Source organism: Parasteatoda tepidariorum, chromosome 1 (genome assembly GCF_982258835.1).
Source record: "Parasteatoda tepidariorum strain Cologne lab strain chromosome 1, Ptep-v5.0, whole genome shotgun sequence".
NCBI lineage: Eukaryota > Metazoa > Arthropoda > Arachnida > Araneae > Theridiidae > Parasteatoda > Parasteatoda tepidariorum.
This window is the reverse complement of record NC_141755.1, coordinates 26838754-26859896: the sequence shown is the minus strand read 5'-3', so window position 1 is coordinate 26859896 and position 21143 is coordinate 26838754. Positions and strand designations below refer to the sequence as shown.

General features: G+C 29.8%; 1 protein-coding gene across 2 annotated transcripts in view; it reads right to left on the bottom strand.

Annotated features, from left to right (window-relative positions):
• Nucleotides 1-8055: 8055 nt before the first annotated feature.
• LOC107450287 (5-hydroxytryptamine receptor 2C) overlaps nucleotides 8056-21143 on the bottom strand; it is a 415063-nt gene continuing 401975 nt past the window's right edge. For both annotated transcript variants that reach the window (XM_071180097.2, XM_016066045.4), the window contains one exon: nucleotides 8056-13443. In XM_071180097.2, the coding sequence (XP_071036198.1) occupies nucleotides 12356-13443 (1088 nt within the window). In that variant the 3' untranslated portion in view covers nucleotides 8056-12355. The remainder of the gene's footprint in view (nucleotides 13444-21143) is intronic.

Here is a 21143-nt window from a genome sequence, read left to right as displayed (position 1 = left end):
ATCGAATAAATTTTACGCCGTATTACAATTTTTTTATAAATGTAATAGCTTCGTACGCCTTGTTTGATTTCTAATCTGAAGGACGCAAACCATCTCTTGGAGTTGTGGGCTTTGCCTGGCCCTGCTCGCCCTTGCCCAGGGCGATTTTGGGAAACAACGTGTATTTAAAAATGTCTCAAATTCAGCATCTCCCTTATCTTTGCAAAGAAAAAAAATTACTGTTATGTTTTAATTTGTGCCGAAAGTCAAAGACTTTATTCAAAATCTAGACAAAGGTTTGATAATACATATTTTATTTTCTACATTTACATTTGATTGATGTCTTTATTGTCTATTCTAACAAAGTTCCACGAGTTATAGATTTAAAATTGTCCTTTGCTATCATTTTGAAAACAATTACTGTGTGTGCTCCATCTTTGTTTTAAATTGTCAGTAATTATAGTGCAGGCGTTTTTAACACTGTAAAGCGTGGTCGCGATTAACATCGAGATTAATAACTTCGCTTTATTTTTTTATAGTATTACTTACGATTCCGTAATTGGCAACAGCTACTGTTTTAAGTGTTTATCATTGTGTTATGTAATACCGAAGAGAAAAAAAGAGATGGAATGAAAAATGTCAGTATTTTTTAGAGAGTTTAATATTGTTTAGAGAGACTGGGAAACGTTTAGTAAAATTCAATACTTGAGAGACTCTGCAGCTTTGAGAAATGTAGTTAGGTGTGACATTTGGTATGTTGGATATTGCCTAATTTTGACTTTGAATTGCTTTTTCGAAATTGTTTTTTTCATTTATTTCGCGTTAAACAATTGCAATGGTATTGAAAGAGATATTTTAATTAAAATGGTTCTTAATTAAAGAGCATAAAAAATGTTTTGGGGGAAAATTAGTAAGCAAAAAATAGAATAGAAATTACATATTAGCTGCGAACTTGCTGAACTCTAATTAATTACATTAGTTAAATATTCATCATACTCCAAATAATGACATTAGTTGAATACTCGTAACACTCCAGTTAATTATATTAGACCCGTTATACTTCAATTAATGTGTTAGTAGCTGAATACCCGGTATACTCCAATTAATTATATTAACCGAATACCTATACTCCAATTAATGTCATTAGCTGAATACCTGGTATGCTCCAATTAATGATATTAACTGAATACCCGTTATACTCCAATTAATGTTATTAGCTGAATACCTGGTATACTCCAATTAATTATATTAACTGAATACCCGTTATACTCCAATTAATGTTATTAGCTTTATACCCGGTATTCTCCAATTAATTATATTAAATGAATATCCGTTATACTCCAATTAATTAGCTGAATACCCGGCACACTCCAATTAATTATATTAACTAAATGCTAACCGACTAGCATTAAATAAAGTTTAAAAAAATATTTATTAAAAGTTATTTTTTGCATGGAATTATCTTTGGATAAACGAATTTTATAATTGTGTGTAAAAAGTTTTCAATTCGCTCAGGAAGTTTTCGAGATATAGGGAAATACACAAAAAGTAAAATTAACATTAAGAAGTCCAAACTTTGGAGCGCTCTCCCGAGCAAACGCTTGGAACCATATTTCCCAGATTGCGGCCACCCCCTATATTTTGGGGGTTAGAAATCCGAATCCGTTTAAAAAAAGACATGTTTATTTAGAGAAAGTACGTGTTTGTGTCTGATTTAGTAACTTAAAATATCGTTTGCACTGATTAACATATTTGAGGTCACCCCCTCAAAGCATTAGGATTGTGTCCTAGAACGTGAAGATCTGATCATCAGATCAAAAGTTGTTCAGGGTGGCCAAATTTGATTTAATATCTAAGTTTTGTGCTATAATGAAAAATATGTATTAAAAAAATGAGACCAACACTGTCTACTTGCACCAAAACGGAGGAAATGTTATGTGGTATTTTAAATTCAGTGCAGAATTTAAAAAGAAAAAAAGAACTTTGATTTCAGGTTTTTGCTTAAGTAAATGAAAAAGTTTTATTTAATGTATAGATGACGCATAGATGATGCTTTTCATACCATATGTAAATTGAACATGAAATAAAGCATTCGAAAATTTAACATTTGTAGTAAAAAAATTAACAAATTTATTGAACAGGAAAAGCAAATTAAAAAAACATTGTTTTTTCTTATAGATTTCATTTGAGCCGCGATGGCTCAGGGGATAGAGCGTTCCCCTTTCAATGAAGCGAACCGGGTTCGAATCCCAGTCGATATGAATTCCGCATCCGGCTTGCACCGACCACAGTGCTGACGTGAAATATCCTCAGTGGCAGACGGATCATGGGTTAGAGTCCCGTTGCTGTCAAGATGACCGTGGGAGGCTCTCGTGGTCTTCCTCTCCATGTAACGCAAATGCGGGTTAGCTCCTTCAAGAAGTTTTTCACGAAGGCAAATTTCTCCCGATACTTAATCCAGGAGTTCCCTTGTCTTCTGGATTGGGTTCAAAATTACAAGGCTACGGAGTTGTACATTAGTAGTCGTTAACCCATAAAGTTGGGTCGGCTGTTCTGCGTGGGTTATAATTATAATTATAGATTTCATTTCGGTCTCTAGGGTATCGGGAACTGGTCCCGCAAACATTATCTGTTATTATAAATTCTTTACTAAACTTATTATGTTGCGCAATTGAGGATTTAAAAATGTGAATTTCAATGTTTGATCGGTCTTCGCTTCATTGGTATGGAAGGGGTGAAAGTACAAAAGAAAGCAATGATTCGAAGTGGCCTTCGATTTCCGCTCAAATCAACATGATTACAATCACCTTGCAACCTTGAAAGGAAGAAGTCTGGGCTTGACCACGCCCTGACCTACTTGAAGATCTGAATTTCCTGAAGGGCGAAAAATATTTTCTAAAAAATACCGTTATGCACATGACACTATTGTGGTGACATTTTTTTCTCTTCCACACAGAAGTTTGTTTACATTTCAATTCATTCGCGCGTTTCATTTCCTTGTTAATAATTTTTACATTCTAAAAAGTTTTAGCATTCCATCTGCTTTTGGCTTTAAAGTTTATCAAGGAAAATTAATAAGTAACTTATTTTATTTTCAATTATAATTTATTGGATTTCTTTAATTTGTTAATTTTTATAAGTTATTTTAATTTTCAAATTAATCTATTACTGGCTTATCAAATCACTTATAAGACCGAATTTTCTCCGTTTTGAACGCTTCGAAATATAAATTACCTAAAGTGTAGAATATCATTTTAAAGGTATAAACTTTTCATCTAAAAATTGTTCTACGGTGCAAAATTTTTTATAATAAAATTTTTTTAATTTTTAGATTTCTATTTTAATGAAAAATAGTTTTTCTTTTAAATTGCGTTTCAGAAATTTTAAAAATAAAATCATTCGATGCAAACATACGTATTTGCACTTATTTACGTTACTCTCGAACTAAAATATAGATAAATAATTTTTAAACTTCATTACAGCGTTTATTTTCATCATTATAAAGGGATTTTTGATACCTATAATATGTTTATAGGTTTTTATGAAGCTAAATGGACAGTGATTCAATACTTACTATTAGACATATAATTATTTGAAACAAATACCGTTGGATTTTTAGAATTATTTCTGGCTTCAATTTACAGGTCATCGTCGGTTCGTGCATGTTTCTTTCTTTACAATAATTCTTCAAACATGATACTGTTTTGCCATGTTCATAGCTTTATCCCTCATATAATGAACCTGACATTGTTAACTTCATTAAATGATAAAAAAAATAAGAGGCAGGCCACGTTATCAAAATGGATGGATATCGTACCATAAAAAGAGTTTTCAATGCCAGACTAGTTGGCATACAAAAAAGAGGCAGCCCGAATTTGAGATGGCCTAGAAAAAGACTTTTTGGTCTTAAAAACTAAAAACTTTAAAACGCTAGCAGGGAAAAGGATAGCCTGGAAAGACTTCTTGAAAATGCAAAGGCCCACCCTGAGCTGTCGAGCCATTGATGATGATGATGCTCATATTGGGAATGTAAACTTATAAAACAAGGATAAGTTACAATAATCAAACATGTTCCTTAATTTAGCAGTCGAAGAGCTTCGTAGGATGGGACAAATTTAAAAGTGCTCTTCAGGAGCTTATGTAGAGATGGACAAAACCTTTAGCTTTGTTATACTCTTTTCTTTTTTGGTGTCAAACACAGTTTATAGTACCATTCTATTTTATTGTTTACATAATATGTCAGTTTACTTTCTTATATGGGGTCTAGTTTGGCGAATTATTTATAACACATCTAGTGCATTGAACTTTTAAACATCACATTGCTAGATTGAGTAATGAAATATTCTACAGCTAAAAAGAAAGGAAATTTTCTTAAAATTTGGAAATTTAGAACTGATTAATTGTATTACTTAACAAATTTTTTAAGAAATTATGTGGAACGTCGTGTCATTTATTTTCCAAATATTGCAGCTTTGATTTATGTTTTTTTTTTTTTTTTTAAACTATGTAACTGTTGGTATTTTGCAGCTTTGATTGCAGCTTTGATTTATGTTTTCTTTTTTTAAAACAAAAATATGTAACTCTTGATATTTTTTACTTTTAAAATTATTTTTAACTTGACTTAGAATTACTGAATATTTTGTGGATACATAATAAGAAATAAAATCTTAAAAAAAATATTCTAAACGTTTTTGTTATGAGGAATCGAATTTTAAAAAAGTCAGATATTTAATCAGATTTTTCAGGGACTATTTGATCGATTTCGTTCAAATTTCGTATTTTGTCAGATAAAATTACGTTCTTTAAAATAGTGTAAAAATTTTTATTCTTTGCAATTCAAAATTTCTTAAATTATAACTAAATAAAATAATAAATGATCAACAAAAACTATTTTATGCATGATAAACACATTTAATAATTGTGTACACTAAGATTAATAATTGTTTACTTAAAGATTTCTTGAAAAATGGCGAAATTCACAAAAAGTAAAATTAGCATTAAGAGGTGTAAACTTTCGACAGCTTTTTTAAATTGTTAGGAATGCATTTCCCAGATTTTGGCTACCCCATATATATTGGAGGTAAAAAATCCAAATACGTCGAAAAAAGGTATATTTATTCATGGAAAATACGTTTCTGGGTCTTTCGTAATTTAAAATCTCGTCTGCCATTAATTAATTAGCATAATAGAGGTCACCTCCTCAAACTTTTAAGATTGAGTCCTAGACTGTGAATATTTGATGATTAGATCAAAAATTATTCTAGGTGTCATTGCTGTTGTAGGAAAAAATTAAAATGTGCTGAATGTGCAATGTGTTGTACATAGAATTGTGTAAAAACTGCCTTGGATAAATCTATGTTAAAAGAAAGCAAATTAAAATGGCAAAAAAACGCAAAGATGACTTTTCCTCAAATATTTTTACTATGATTGTATTTATATCTATAATTTGAAATTAATTTACTAATGATATTTAATTTATTTTTTATTATTTATATTTGACTATTATTTACATTTTTAAACTTGTTTTTACTTTATTTTTAAGTGTTATCCTAAAATTACATTTATGAATGGGTTAAAGGGAAAGATCTATCCATAAAAGTAGGAAGCCTTTATTATCAGTTCTAGAACCAACAGGTGTTAAAACTCATTAGGAGAAATTTGTAAAAGAAAAGAATAAAAATTCAAACTGGAAAGTTCCAAGAAATTACGATTTAAGGGGGAGGAGGGAGGAAGAGAAATTCATCCTCAAGAAATTGTTTTTTTTTTAAAGAAATATTAATCTAATTATATTATTCAATTGTTTAGTTGCCTTAAAATTAAAAACAATTTGCACATTATTTTTTTTAAATAGCAGCTGAAATTTAAGATTTCAGTGGGAAGAATATCATCCTCAGGGGATGAGAGCTATTTCTTTTTTATTAATATAATCCAAGAGTTCATTTAATTACTCAACAATTAGAAAATTAACATGCATAAATATTGTATTTGGAATAGAAACTAAAATTTATAATGTTAGGAGGAGGTTTGTACAATGTCATTTTTAGAGCACGAAAACTAATCTTTATTTTCTACAGGGTCTAAATAAGCTAAATTCCAATTGCTTATAAATGTGAAAAAATGCAAAAATTTATTTGCAAACAACATAGAATTTTTTAACTTTTTTAAGAGAAGGGCATAAAATGTCATTCTCAGGAAGAGAGATTAATTTTTGTACTACAAAGATCCATACAAACTACATTTCAACATTTAATTGCTTAAAAATTGAAAAAAAAATTAAGAGAAAAAAATTTATTTGGGAAGAAACGTATGGTTTTTTGGCGGTGAGGATGTAAAGTTATCCTCGGGAAAAACGAATTTTTCCTCGTTACTAAGTGACACATACATTTATATTCTAACATTATTGAGTTGCTTAAAAATAGAAAAAAAATACTTAAAATGTTGTTTTTAAGGTATTTAAAACTCATGATTTTTGGCAGAGGGAAGTCATACTAGAGGAAAATGAATTATTGTTTTTCAGTACTAGAATCTCGATAAGTATGCTCCAGTATTTAATTATTTGGAAAATGAAAGAAAAAACGAGCTTAAAATATTGTTTAGAAAACACTTTATAGTTTAAGAGGTAAATGTGGGTCGGGATATCCTGGTTGTCAGGGCGCTGGACTCACGTAGAGTTCGTATCTAGCCGACTGAAGACTCCCCGTGTAGTAAATTGTGACTTTCGCATGTTAAGTTGTTCGAGTCACAAAATACTCCATGTTCCCATAAAAAATTATACCTCTATGGGTACTGAACTGGTGATTGATCGTTCTCTGGCTCAGGACAAAATTACGATCTGTATATGAATGAATGTATGGATGGATCTACTCTATAAACGGGTGTGGCAGAAGTCGAATTCTTAGCCATAGAGGGCGCCACTGGAAAACATGAACAATCGCACTTCTTGCCTTAATGGCCTACGACAACAGCAACAAGAGGGAAATGGGGGGTAATGTACTCCTCAGCAAATAGATTATTTTTTATTAGTAGAATCTATGGGTTATTTTCCATCATTTGATTTCTTTAAAACCAAAAAATGCACCTAATAAAGTTTTATTTATGAAAGTTTTAGGAGGGAAGGACCCATTCGGGGTGGGGGGACTTATTTTTTTTCTATTGCAAGACTCCATACACGTATTTTCTCGAAATTTCAAAGCTTTAGAAATTTTTCCATTAATTTTTATAATTTGAATCTACAGTACGCAAAATATGGCACACTCTGAATTATATTTGATCTAATGATGGGATTTTCTTGTACTAAAACTCAATCTTTATAGTTCGGAGAGACTATAAATAAGCTAACTAATTAGTGAATAAGATATTTTAAATTTAGCCGGCCAGGTGGCAGAGCGGTTAGCATGCCTGACTGTGAAGTCGATGGCTGCGGGTTTGAATCCTGCACTGGGCATGGATGTTTCTCTCTGTGTGTTGTCCTCTATTGTGTGATGTGTGAATGTGGCCCACCCTATGAATGGGTATCTGTGGTAGTGTGGCATTGGTAATGTTGCTCGCCTCCGTGACTAAGGTTCACAGGTGCTCACTGGCTAACTTTAAATGAGCAAAACTTCTGGCAAACGAAAGTTCAGTACCTGCCATTAGAAAAAGAATTTTAAGTTACGAAATCAGACATAAAAACGCACGTTCCCTGAATAAACATACATTTTTTTTTACGGATTTAGATTTCTGACCCTCGAATGAAGCGATCTGGAAAATATGATCCTAATAATTTGGTCTGGAGAACGGGTGAAAGTTTCGACTCCTTAATGTTGATTTTACTAATTTTTTTACATAGAATTTTGAATACATTTTAAATATCATACATTCTATAAAAGATCTTTGCGTTTTCGTGTCTGATTTCGTTGCTGAATATGTCGTCTGAAATAACTAATTAGCATATTAGATTCCCTGGAACCATTCAGATTGTGTCTTCGACCTTGAAAATTAGATCATTAGATTAAAAATTATTCAGCGTGTTCCGTTTTTTTTTTAATATTTTTACATTGTACTGTTATGATCAAACGAAAAAAAGAAAGAGATAGAGACAGTTCATTTTGTTTATTTCCTTCACGACATAATACAACACATACACATTAATGAGCAATTTTAAAACAATCTTTATTTACATAAATGTTTTTTTTTTACAGATGAGGATAAGAATAAATTTTTACAATCTAATGACTAGAAAAACATAAACAATCACTAGTGGTAGAATTGTTTAGAAAATGCTTCTGAAGTATTGACATTGCGGGGAATTGAAATTTTTTAAACTATATAGGTTGAACAATGTACTCACGAACTGCAAAGTAAGACTAACTATAAATTCACAAATATTTTAATCGAAATAAATTAAAATGATGCACATTTTGATGACCTAATTACCCAAGTCAAAGTTCTTGATGGTTCCACTGAAATATTTTGATGGTTTCAGTGTGATTCACGATGGTTGAACATCATTTGATGGTCACCATCATCCAACATTTTTCATTATGTTTTCATGGTTTTTGATATGCCAACAAACTTCCATCATTCCATGATGGAAAATGCTGCTTTAAAACAATGTTTAACCATCAAGAGAAGTTTCATTCTCATGGACCAAGCATTCATGATGGTTCCTACCATATACGTACATGATGGTTTAATAATAATTATTATTAATTTAGCAAGAATATACCATTAAAACAATTTTTTTATGTTGGACAATCATAAATCAGTCTGAATTCCTACATTGGGATGATGGTTGTTCATGATCGTTCCTACATTTGATTTCTAAAAAACTATGATGGAAATTTCTGGTGGTTCGACATGAACAAACCATCAAAACAAGTTGCTATTCTTGTGTTGGACCATCATAAATCAGTCCTAATTCCTACATTGAGGTGATGGTTACTTATGCTGGTTAACATCAAAAAATATAATGGTTCATGATGGAATTATTGATGGATCAAGATTATGTTGGTCCATCAATGGAAAACCATCAAAAGTTTTGACTTGGGTAAGGTTTGCACATAATACCACTACTTTTAAACATTATAAAACTACTCTTGCAAATCATACAGTTTCTCAAAAAAGTTATACCGTTATTGTGTCAAAAATTAGCTTTTACCCATGGTTTAGCACTCAAATTCGATGTGCTAGATGCAATTGTCAATCTTTTGAAAAGTTTACCATCTTAATATTCTGTAGCTTTGTATTTTCCAGTGCTAGTTGAAACATCGAATGGATTCTACTAAGGATCTTTTCAGTGTGTTGACACTAAGGATTAAAACGAATTGAGAGGAGAAAAAAAATCACGATTGCCATAAAAAGTATTTTCCTCAAATTTAGTGGAAAAGTAGCTATTCGGAAAGTCTATAAGCTCGTGCTACACTATCAAGCGAAAAGCATCCGGGCACCCAGTGTTTACGAATTCTGGGAGTCTTGAGGCATACACTTTTGTCCTGATACCCTTTTGTCCTGATAGTGTACAGAAAACGTGAATTTTATTATTTTTTTAAAAAAAAACTTTTTATGTACAGTAAACTAAGTAAATTCGTCTGTCATTAAATAATTTTCCCATTTAATAGTGTAATTTTTAACCACGTTATGATAATAGATAGGTTTTGTCATAAATGAAGCGAAAGTGGAAGAGTAAATTAAGAGATAATTTATTTAGTTTAAGCCAATAGTTATTGAATGTTTGAAGGTTTCACCCAGGATAACTTTCGCCCTAAATACCAGATTTTCATGTATTGAGTTCCAATTTTTATGGTTCAAAGAGTTAAACTCAGATATGGTAATTAATTAGGGCTAATTATTAATTTAGTTTCTAAATCAGACACAAAAATATCATTTCTGTGAACAAACAATCCTTTTTCGGTCAAATTTAAATTTATGACCATCAAAATATGGGGCTAGCCGCAATTTGGAAAATAAAGTTCCAATATTTAAGTGTAAAAAAAGAAAAAAGTTTAAGGTTTGGGCTTTTTAATGTTAATTTCACCTTTTAAGAGAATTGGAAGCTTTTGGCAAACAATAATAAAATTCGATTGTCCAAATATAATGCCACACAAAAACTTATTTTCGATATTTATTTATAATTCTTTATTACTTTATTTAATGATGTTCGAAAAATTTTGAATTACAAGTAATACAATTATCTATATAATTCTAAACTATGTTTAAGACGAAATACAAAATTTGAAGGAAATGTAGGCGTCAATTCTTTGGACCATCAAAATTGGTACTTCGTGAGGAAACGATCAACAAAGCAAAATCTATTCATGATTAAATTTTTTTCTGGCACATTGTACTTATAAATCACTTTATTAAATTGATATTATACTAATTCTTTTTTTGATAAAAAAAACTAAAGTAGACATTAAATGTCTTCTTAATTCTCTACAGAGAAAAAAACATTTAAATTTATATTCGAAAATTCTACAATCATTGCACACGCCATTATTTGTATATTTGAATTTTATTATCTTCTTTATAATAAAAACAAAACTCTTCTGAAACATAAGTTTATTAATTTAACTTGACATAGTTGGAATTTATTTTATAAAACAACTTATTTTATTCTTAAACGCTGGAAAGACTTCAGTATAGTTCCCGTCATATTTAAAAATATAAAACCTTTATCTCAAACACAGACATTATACAATATTTCAAGTTACACTTATTAATTTTCTGAAATAATGTTTGTATGAAAAGGTGCTCTTAGCTCTCAAGGGAACTAACAATTCTGTTTAAAATATACATTTTACACAGACATTTAGTGATATTTCATTTTCAAAATGTGTTTTAAATATATTTACATTTTCAGAGGGCTGTAAAATTGTTTACGTGCCTTAAAATAATAGAAATTGTTTTTGACCCTAGAAAACTAAACTTCTTCCTCGAACGATCTAACTTATTTCCAGGAATATCCGCTGTGCGCTAATGTTATATTAGTCTCGTATTGTTATTGATTGCGATTGATTATTATTTTTAAAAGCAAAATAAATAAGTCTTCCATGAATTTGCGCTTTGTTTCAATTTTAACATTTCAGGGGAACTCTTAGAGCAGAGGGACATATACTCACCATTGCCACGATGAAAACGTTAAATCAGTTTTATTATGCAACCACAAAAAATATTTAAAGACTTTTCACTCTAAAAGTAAGAGTATGAGCAAAATGGCAACAATTTTATACCCATCGTATACAGCGCCTCTCTGCGGTAATAACATCGACGAATAGTTAGATAGTTTGTCTTTCTCTTTTATTAATTCTAATAGAATTTATAAATTTTTTCTCAATCGTTTAGCTGTTTCATTTTAAGTTTATGCAGCACTTGGATGTTTATTTTCTTTAAGGACATCGAGTGGTTATAAAGTAAATTATGGTTTGCTTTAAATGTTTGGGTTGTTCTAAAATTTATTTCTAAGATTACTGTAATACATATTTATAAGCTTGCAATGAATCTTTAATCCTTTTATAATCCTTTTTTTAAACTTAAATAAATTCGGATGAGTATTATTGATTATAATCAATACTCATACGCTTTCAGGTAAATTATCAATGAAGATTTTTTTCTCTGTTTATAGTGGAATTTATCCTAAAATAGAATGAAATGAAAAAAAAAAACGAATACAAGAGTAAATGAGAACATTATGTTAGACACTAAATCACGGAGTTTTTGCTTTTCAAATCCTCAACATCAATTAATAGTTTCGTGTTAAAGTAATTGAAATGCTCTTTTGTGACAAACGCAAGTAGAAACTTTACAAAATGTGTTGCAATGACGTCATAGGGAGGGTCTTTAATATTTATTATTCGTTCATGTATGTTTCTAAATATTAAATTCATAGATTATGAAGACGTTTATTTTTGAACTCGTTTATGTATCATTTTATTTTTGCATTACCTTAAATTATTTATCACAACTTATAAGAAATCCTTTTAAATGTATAAAAATTTCGATGAATGTCAAGTGTAACGTTAACTTCCCGAATTTGTGAAGTTAGCAAATATTGGTATTCCGTTGGACGAGAGTTTTTTTAGTTATCTAGGGTTTAACTAACTTAATTTACTTCAAATCTTTTCAGTAAGAAATATAGCAGATTCTCATTTTTTAAATAATTTCTGGAATAATAAATTGAGACAAGTAAAATTGAAAGTGCATTTTGGGTAAGTTGTTATTTGTTTTGAGTTGAACTAAAGTTTGTGTCACACTTTCGAAACTTTGCATGGTTCAATGTTCAATTAAAATAAATTAATAGGATTTTTTTGATGGAAAGTTCATGGAAAAAGAAAGTAAGTAGTATGTACAGTGTTACATTTTAATATAAACGCAAATATTTACGCATAGTTTGGCACAGTTAACACATTGTTGTGTCTTGATATGGATCTGGCGGGGAGCCAGATTTAGTGGTATAGTTTGCTGACCTAAAAGCCCAGGTGGAAAGATCGTTGTTAGAGTTCAGACTAACATGCCTCGCAAAGGGAAACTTACAGGTCAGCAGTTTCCAGAAAGCTCTCTTAAAAGTCTTGTTGAACACCGTGTATATTATTGGGTTTATAGTGGAAGAAACGTAACCTAACCATTGGAATGTTGTTGCTAGATAAGGATGGAATTCCTCGGGATCCATGAACACCAACAAGACGTTCAAAATAAAAAATGGCGTCCAGCACACAACGAAACAGAAAAACACAATACCAAGTACTTTTGTCGCTTTTTGCTCGTTTGCGACTTGGTTTGTGCCCAGAGTCCTCACCATGCCTGGAACAAGCTGTTGCTGGTGTTGTGTTGAAGTTCGATTGTGCTGACCATGGCCGCTTTGACCTCCGATTCGAACTCTAACAAAACCTTGCGAAGATGAAGGGCGACTCTGAGGACTTAAGAGACCTTTGGTATCGCCACAGATAGCATCATTTGCCTGACAGCGTCCACAGTGCTGACAAGTACTCAAAGTAGTTTGCTGTATGTTGCCATTTTTAGTGGTACTATCTGATGGCGATGAAGGAGATGATCTGCGACCCCTTCTTATGAACGGTACTCTTCTGGTCGGCTTTTCTGCTAAGAATTTGGCTTTTCTTTGTAGTAAACGTACAGTTAGGACGTAGGTGACCACCATGATAACCATAGGTACGTAGAATGCAAACATGGAGCCAAACATGAAAAAGAACCTATTGTTGATTGCACACAAACCGCGTGTGGGTATTATGTTCGTAGGATCAATCATTGCCAAGACAGTTATGGGACTAGTAATTGCCATGGATACAAGCCATACCAAAACTATTTTCATCATTACTATCTTTTTGGAGCTGGAGCGTGTTTTTAATGGATTTCGAATCCCAAGGTAACGTCCTAATGAAATGAAGCACATATGCATAATTGAAGACGAACAGCTGAGTACATCACACGTGACCCACACGCTGCAGATAGGCCAGTCAAACGGCCAATAACCTGAAAAAGTAAATGTTTAGTGTAAATAAAATGACACGAATGCATAAAATACGAAACATTTAAAAATCTTGTTAAGGAGCTTAGGTTTTTTTTATTTCTTCGAAAAGGCAGAAATATAACTAATTTTATGGTTCCACAATGCTTTTTTTATTGTTAAAATAATATATAAATAAGGTATATATAATACGGGACTGCAAGAAAGGGCAAATTAATGATCCAAATTTAAACTTCAGGTAATTTAAGAGAGGGCGTAGCACTATTATTATTAGCAAAGTGTATTTTAACTTTAACTTGGAAGGTTTTTTTAACAATCCAGCGTCATGATGATCAAAATTAAATATTCTATAGCATATATTTTCGAAAAAAAATCGTTGAACTTGCTATTGACGGAAGCTTATTAGTCCTAGAAACACTGTTATTTTAGTAACGTCCTATTATTTCACCTTTTATTACTCTTATTACTTTAAAATAATTAAGTGAATGTATGTACGAAAGAATTTTTTAAACACAGAATATCATGCAATAACAAATGACCAAAGAATAAGTGATTACTAAATAATCTCTCTCTCTCTGTATATATATATACATATTTCTCTTATATGGCACCATGAACTTGGGTATTTCGCTATCTATTGGCAACATTTTAAGTATTATTTATTTTGATAAGCAGTCTTAAATAACAATTTAAGTAGTGCTAAAAATTAGATATACGTTATTTCGATTCATTTTATTAGGTTGCCTTGTAATAATTTACGTAGTATTAAATAGTTAATTATGACAAAAGGTTTTATTTATAATAAATGTGTAACTAAAAACTTAATTACGAAGTACTTATTTGCATTTGTTTTTGATCTTTTCTAAAATAGATGGTGTTATGATACTGCATGTTACACCAATTTTTGGTGACGGAGCTTGCCTTTTTCGAGTAATAGCATGTACATCATACGATTATCCAACTATGGCATGTAATGGAGCATTAGGATGAGTATTCTACCTTATTTTACAAAAGAGATCGAAGTAATTTTAAAACTTCTGCTGCATACTATTCTGAAATGTCCCGAACTTATATTTATGCTGGTTTGTGTCATTTAGAGGTTGCCGAACAGATTTTAAATTATTACTAAAATTCAATGCATAAAAAACTTTGTCAATATCACGGATATCTCTTAGAAATAGTTAAAATTGATATCAAAGTACTAATTTAAATACTGTCGTGCAGCTCATTCGGCTTTGTTACCCTTAAAGTTTCAAGTAAACTTTCAAAGGTGACCAAGCTGGTCGCCAAAAGCGGCCAGTACGATAGAAAAACTTGAAAAATTCACAGTGGTGACCATATATGGCAGTACTTTTACATTCGTTACTTGTACCGCCGGTACAAGTAAAAAGTACGTACTTTTACTTGTACTTCGTTACTTTTTAAATTTAGTACTTTTACTTGTACTTTCGTTACTTTTTTAGGGAAAAAGTACAAGTATTTGTAGAAGAAATGTCGAATGAAATCGTTACTTTTTTCTAAAACTCGGTAAACTTTCTAAAAAAAAAAATTAAATTAAAAAAAATGCTTATGTTTTTTTAATTTATAAAATTAATGTGCAATATATATGCATTCGCAGCTAACTTCGTGTTTAAATACCATGACCTTTTGAAATGAATAAAAAAATTAATTAGCAAGTTATTTTCATTCATTTTCGAGTTTTATGTATTTATTTAATAATTTTCAAATGAGAAATGTTGGATTTTGTCATTACGTTTTTCAATTTTCTTTTTGAACTCACTAATAATACATTTTTGTCTTAATACATTTTTCACTAAATACATTTTTTACTAAATACATTTTTACCTAGTACATTTTTTACTAAAATTATGTTTATGCCCGACCTTGTCGAACAACGCCCAGTCAAATCTCTTAGAACTTCAGAACTATTTGTGCTATTGAAAACTATTATAATTACTATTTTAACTCTTGAAAACTCGAAGGTAATAATTTAGCCGCTGATACTTAAGTTCGTTTACAAATTTTAATTATTCCGTTAGGCTGAAATGTTCGGAAAATAATTTTCTCGCATGACTTCAGAATTAGCGATTGTTTCAAATAAAACTGTAGACTGTTCTGTTTCAACTAATACTGTATTCAATTAATTTTTACTAGCTCAAAGATCACAAAGCTATCTGAAACTCCGTGTTTGTTTTGTTTACGCTTGTGCTCTTAAAACGCGTTTCTATAAAGTAAAACAATTTTAAATCAATAGTAATTTAAATAAATAAAAATAATAAACTAAAAATTAAAATCAATAGATAACATTTCTTTTTCGTGCAAATCCATAAAAAGTTTGACATTAAAATTATATTTAATTTTAAAATTATATTATATTATTATATTATAAAATTATATTATAATATTCCTCCGAATTTAAAAATAAATTAATGTCCATAACTTTCAAAATTAAAAATAATGATATAAATAGCAACAATTTTGCAAAAACATTACAGAACATAAGAATATTATTCATTAAAAGTTTAGTTTACTTTGAATTTCTGATTTCCTAGAAATGTACTTTTAAATCGTTACTTTTTTTGTTTAGTACTTGTACTTTTACTTGTACTTTTTACTCGTTACTTTTTAAAATAAGAACTTTTTACTTTTTACTCGTTACTTTTTTTAAAAATACTTGTACTTTTACTCGTTACTTTTTAAAAGTAACGTTGCCATGTATGGTGGTGACTCACGATATCGATAACGGAGTGCAAAGTCTTAATAACAACATTAAATCCACCGTAACCACAGTAAGTATGAGTTTGATATATTTTAGCATAGTAGGCAGAAGTATTGAAATTGCTTCCATCTCAGTCGCCGGCAAATAGGCTGAGCTGTTAGCGTGCCTAACTGCGAATCCAATGGAGTTCGATTCCCGCTTAGAGCATGGATGTTTCTCTCTTGTGTGCGAAAGTGGCCCACTCTATGAACGGGTGTCTGTGGCAGTGTGGCTTGGGTAATGTTACTCGCCTCAGTGACTTTGGTCACAAGGTGTTCACCAGGTAACTCAAAATGAGCAACACTTCCGGCATCTTCCCTGGCGAAATACGATAAGTTCAGTGAAAAAAAAAGAAGCTTCCATCTTAGCATGCTATCGCATGTTCTGCATGCATGATATTGTACGAAAAAGGTAAACGCTGTCAGTAATAATTGGTATGACAGTATGGGGCAACACAACACCATTTATGTTTAAAATTGCACACAACCATAGAAAGGTTTAAAAATAAATCTGAGTAATTACTTCTTAACTAAGTTTTCATTTCTATTAAAGTACAAAAATGTCCTAAATAAATACTTAACGTATAACTACTTTTTCAGCATTACTTAAATTATTACTTAAGGCTACCTGAGAAAATAAATAATAACTATAGTGTTGCCAACGGATGGAAATATACCAGAGTTTATGGTACCACGTAAGAGAAAGATAGATTAGTTCTGCGAAATAAACTAAATAATAAATAATCGAATCCTATGACTAGATCAGGAAATTATTTTTAAATAAATCTTATATAAATAATCACATGTATAAATGGGCATTAAAATGTTCACTATTTAGTGATTTTAATTACGTTAACAACGTTTTGCAAAGAAATCAGGCAGACGACAATCGTATGATTAAAATGTAACCACACAGAAATAAAAGTACTAAACATAAGAATTTTTCTTCCCGTAACCGTTTTTCTTCAGGTAGGAACTTCAAGAATTCCCTTGAGGAAGCGAAACTAAAGCAGGAAAACTCCGAATTAACAAAGACTTTTCAAAATGTATCAAAGAGTGTTCTTTGCATTAAAATAATTAAGTTTCATTCTAAGGTTTGATGTTTTAGACCAGTGGTCGGAAGCCCTTTCTCGCCAGGAGGTATGTAAACTCCCGGAAGTAACATACGGTTCGTATTACAATTTTTGCTTTTTCAGAAATTATTGTAAAAATTACGCCTTTGAAGTGAAGAAAATCAATAGAGTTAAGTAGAAGCTAGACATTAACGTTACATATAATAGAGAGTAAAATATTTTATTCTGGAGAATTTTTATTTTAAAATATTATTTTTCTGTCAATAAGGATATCGTAGAATAGAAAAACATGAAATATAACATTTTTTTCTCTATTATGTGTAACATTAACGTTACATATAATAGAGAATAAAATATTTTATTCTAGAGAATTTTTATTTTAAAATATTATTTTTCTGTCAATAAGGATATCGTAGAATAGAAAAACATGAAATATAACATTTTTTTCTCTATTATATGTAACATTAACGTTACATTTAATAGAGAATAAAATATTTTATTCTGGAGAATTTTTATTTTAAAATATTATTTTTCTGTCAATAAGGATATCGTAGAATAGAAAAACATGAAATATAACATTTTTTTTCCAAAATTTTTTTGCTGAAAATTCATCGATTAAAAATATACAGAGTTAAAAATAATAAAGTCATTTTTGGTCAGATTAAACTCTTGTGGTCATTCCTACAAAGGAATTTTTTTTTCTTTTATGCTAAATAGTAATTAAAAGTTAAATTTTCATGCACTACATTAGGAGGCTCTGCGCCCTGTTGGCTTGACCCACCAACCCCCGTTATTACTTTCAGTTCATCATAGTTTTTGCTTAGAAATAAGCACCAACAAACACTGTACTACATCACGTGAGTATTCAAACTTTAAACGCTTATGCCGGAAATTCCAGAAAGCAGTAATAAAGAATCGAAACATCGAGGAAGTAAAATATCGATGATTCTCTTTTACCTAATATACTGGATTTACAGAGTAAAGAAAACGTAATTGCATTTGTTTTCTTTTAAGGAAATGGATTTAGAATAAGAAAGTATGTATCATTTACAAATAATACCATGCTTATATTTTTACTTACAACTGAAACATAGTAAGAGTCTGAAATTAAAATGAGGTACAATGCGTTAAACGATTACTTCGATATTTGCTATGTCGATAAATAAGAAAAAAATAACGATTTTACCTTGATTATAGGTTCTCGCTATTGACAATCGCGTGTTTTTTTATCTATATATATATATCTAACTGAATATATATATATATAACAGAAATTTTACTTAAACAAAAAAAGAAATATCTGTATTGAATCAGATTTGAATGGCGCTATGAATTAAATATATTATTTTCAACATTACAGCATTTTTAACTACTATTTTTAAATGTAAAATAAATGTTCTTAAGTTTTTAGGGATAACTTTAGTACGAAATATAGGTTTCGGCGTTGAAAGCAGCTCTTTATCAAACGTTTAATAACACAATATACTGAGTTAGTGAACATATTCAAGTATGGAACAATATATCAGTAATTATGGAAAAGATTTTATAAATATTTTAAAATTTAAAATATTTAGCACAAGAATTTCAAAATTACGTAAGTTTTTTTTAAAAACATAATTGCATTTTTATAACAGCATAATGAAGCTCTATATTCATATTAATAATTATGAATAAAAATAGTTTCTTCCCAAGTTTTTTGTAAAATATATAAAATGTTTCGTCAGTAAAAGTTTTTTTTCATAAAAAATAAAAAATATTAGATTTAAAAAAATGGGTAGAGCTATATAGTTTTTTTGAAGATTATTTAATTTATAACAACTATAAATGAAAATTTAATTTTTATAACGTGAAAACAATATACTACCATTTCAACCTCTCTAAAAATTAATGGAATAAAATGAGGTAGCATTAAAAACAAAAATTATATAAAGTTTAAAAAATATCTCAATCAAAAATTATATTTTATGCAATAAAAAAAAACTAAACAGTATTATTATAAATAAAAGACTAGTAAAAACCTAAACAGTATTATTATAATTAAAAGACTAGTAAAAACCTAAACAGTATTATTATAAGTTAAAGGCTAGTAAAAACCTAAACAGTATCAGTATTAGTAAAAGACTAGTAAAAACTGAGCAGTATTATTATTAGTAAAAGACTAATAAATACCTAAACAGTATTATTATTAGTAAAAGACTAGTAAATACCTAAACAGTATTATTATAAGTAAAAGACTAGTAAAAACCTAAACAGTATTATTACAAGTAAAAGACTAGCAAAAACCTAAACAGTATTATTATAAGTAAAAGGCTAGTAAAAACCTAAACAGTATCAGTATTAGTTAAAGACTAGTAAAAACTGAGCAGTATTATTATAAGTAAAAGACTAGTAAAAACCTAAAAAGTATTATTTCTTTAAAACCACATAACTGAAATCTATTCTGAAGTGCTTTGACCTTATCAAAATCATTAATCCTAATTCAAATGTCTTCTTAAAAAATGTTCACCTTTCAGTTCAAACTTTAAAAAAAATATTCAGCTGTATTTTCAACTAAACACATCATTTATCTTTTCAAATATATTCGGTATATCAGTTAAATCTTTTTTTCCCAGCCCTGAACTTAGCAGCTCCAATTAAGCGAAATGGAAGATTTCGGCTAATATTATTACAATCTCCGGAGATAAATTATACTAATTTATAAAAGAAGAAAGATTAGCGTTCTATTATTAAACAATAGATTGGATTGTACTCTCCTTTTTCAATTTTCAATGCATGTGTCTAAAAGAAAAGATGTGAAATTAATATTAATGAATGGAAACTATTTTTAAAAATTATATTTTTACCATCTAAAGTGTCCATAAATTATAAAGTTTTATTCTTAAAATCCAATTGAATCTGGAGTCTGAGAATTAGTTTTAAATAATTGAATTAAAAGTCAATATCATGGCTTTGAAATATTTATTATTGATCTCTTTTAAAATCAAAAATTGAAAATTCTATGCTCAGAGTAGTAATTCGTAAACATTTTAATTCCTAATAATCGTATATGTTTTAATAAGTATAAATAGTTAAAGCTTTATAATGATTTTGAAAGAATTAAATATTGGTGACAACAAGAAATGAAATTTTCACGATTACATATGTTAGCTGCAAAGTATGAAATCCGGCATTATATAGAATGCCTAGGCATTGTATATAATGTCTAAAACTAGCCGGCAAAGTATGAAATGATTTATATTTCACACATTGCCTAGGCATTCCATAGAATGCCAAATGAGAAACCCGCAAAGTATGAAATAAACGTCCTGATGCGAGGTTATTATGTAAGTGATGTGCACGTTACTGTGAATGACCGAAATCGGTGGTTGTTGACTTTCACCGGTGAAAGTTGACAATCACATAGTCGCTTTGGTGAATGTCCGAAATATTTATTACATCCGATTTGATATTAATTTATTCGTGGATATAATTACATTTATTCGATATTTTAATACTGACGATAGATTAGAAGAAACATCAGCGTAGGATATATCGGGCAAATGTATACCGGGCAATGGCACTTGACCTTAAAAAAACATCAGTGTGGGGTATACCGGGCAAATGTATATCGTACAGTGGCACTGAATCTTAAAAAAACATTAGTGTGGGGTATACCGGGCAAATGTATACCGGGCAGTAGCACTTAGCTAGATCAAGTATATATTTCGGACATTTACCAAAGGTCTAGTCATACTATATATTTGCCTGATACTCCAAACACTGATGTTTCTTCTAATCTATCGTCAGTAAGTATTAAAATATCGAATAAATGCAATTATATCCACGAATAAATTAATATTAAATCGGATGTAATAAATATTTCGGACGTTCTCCAA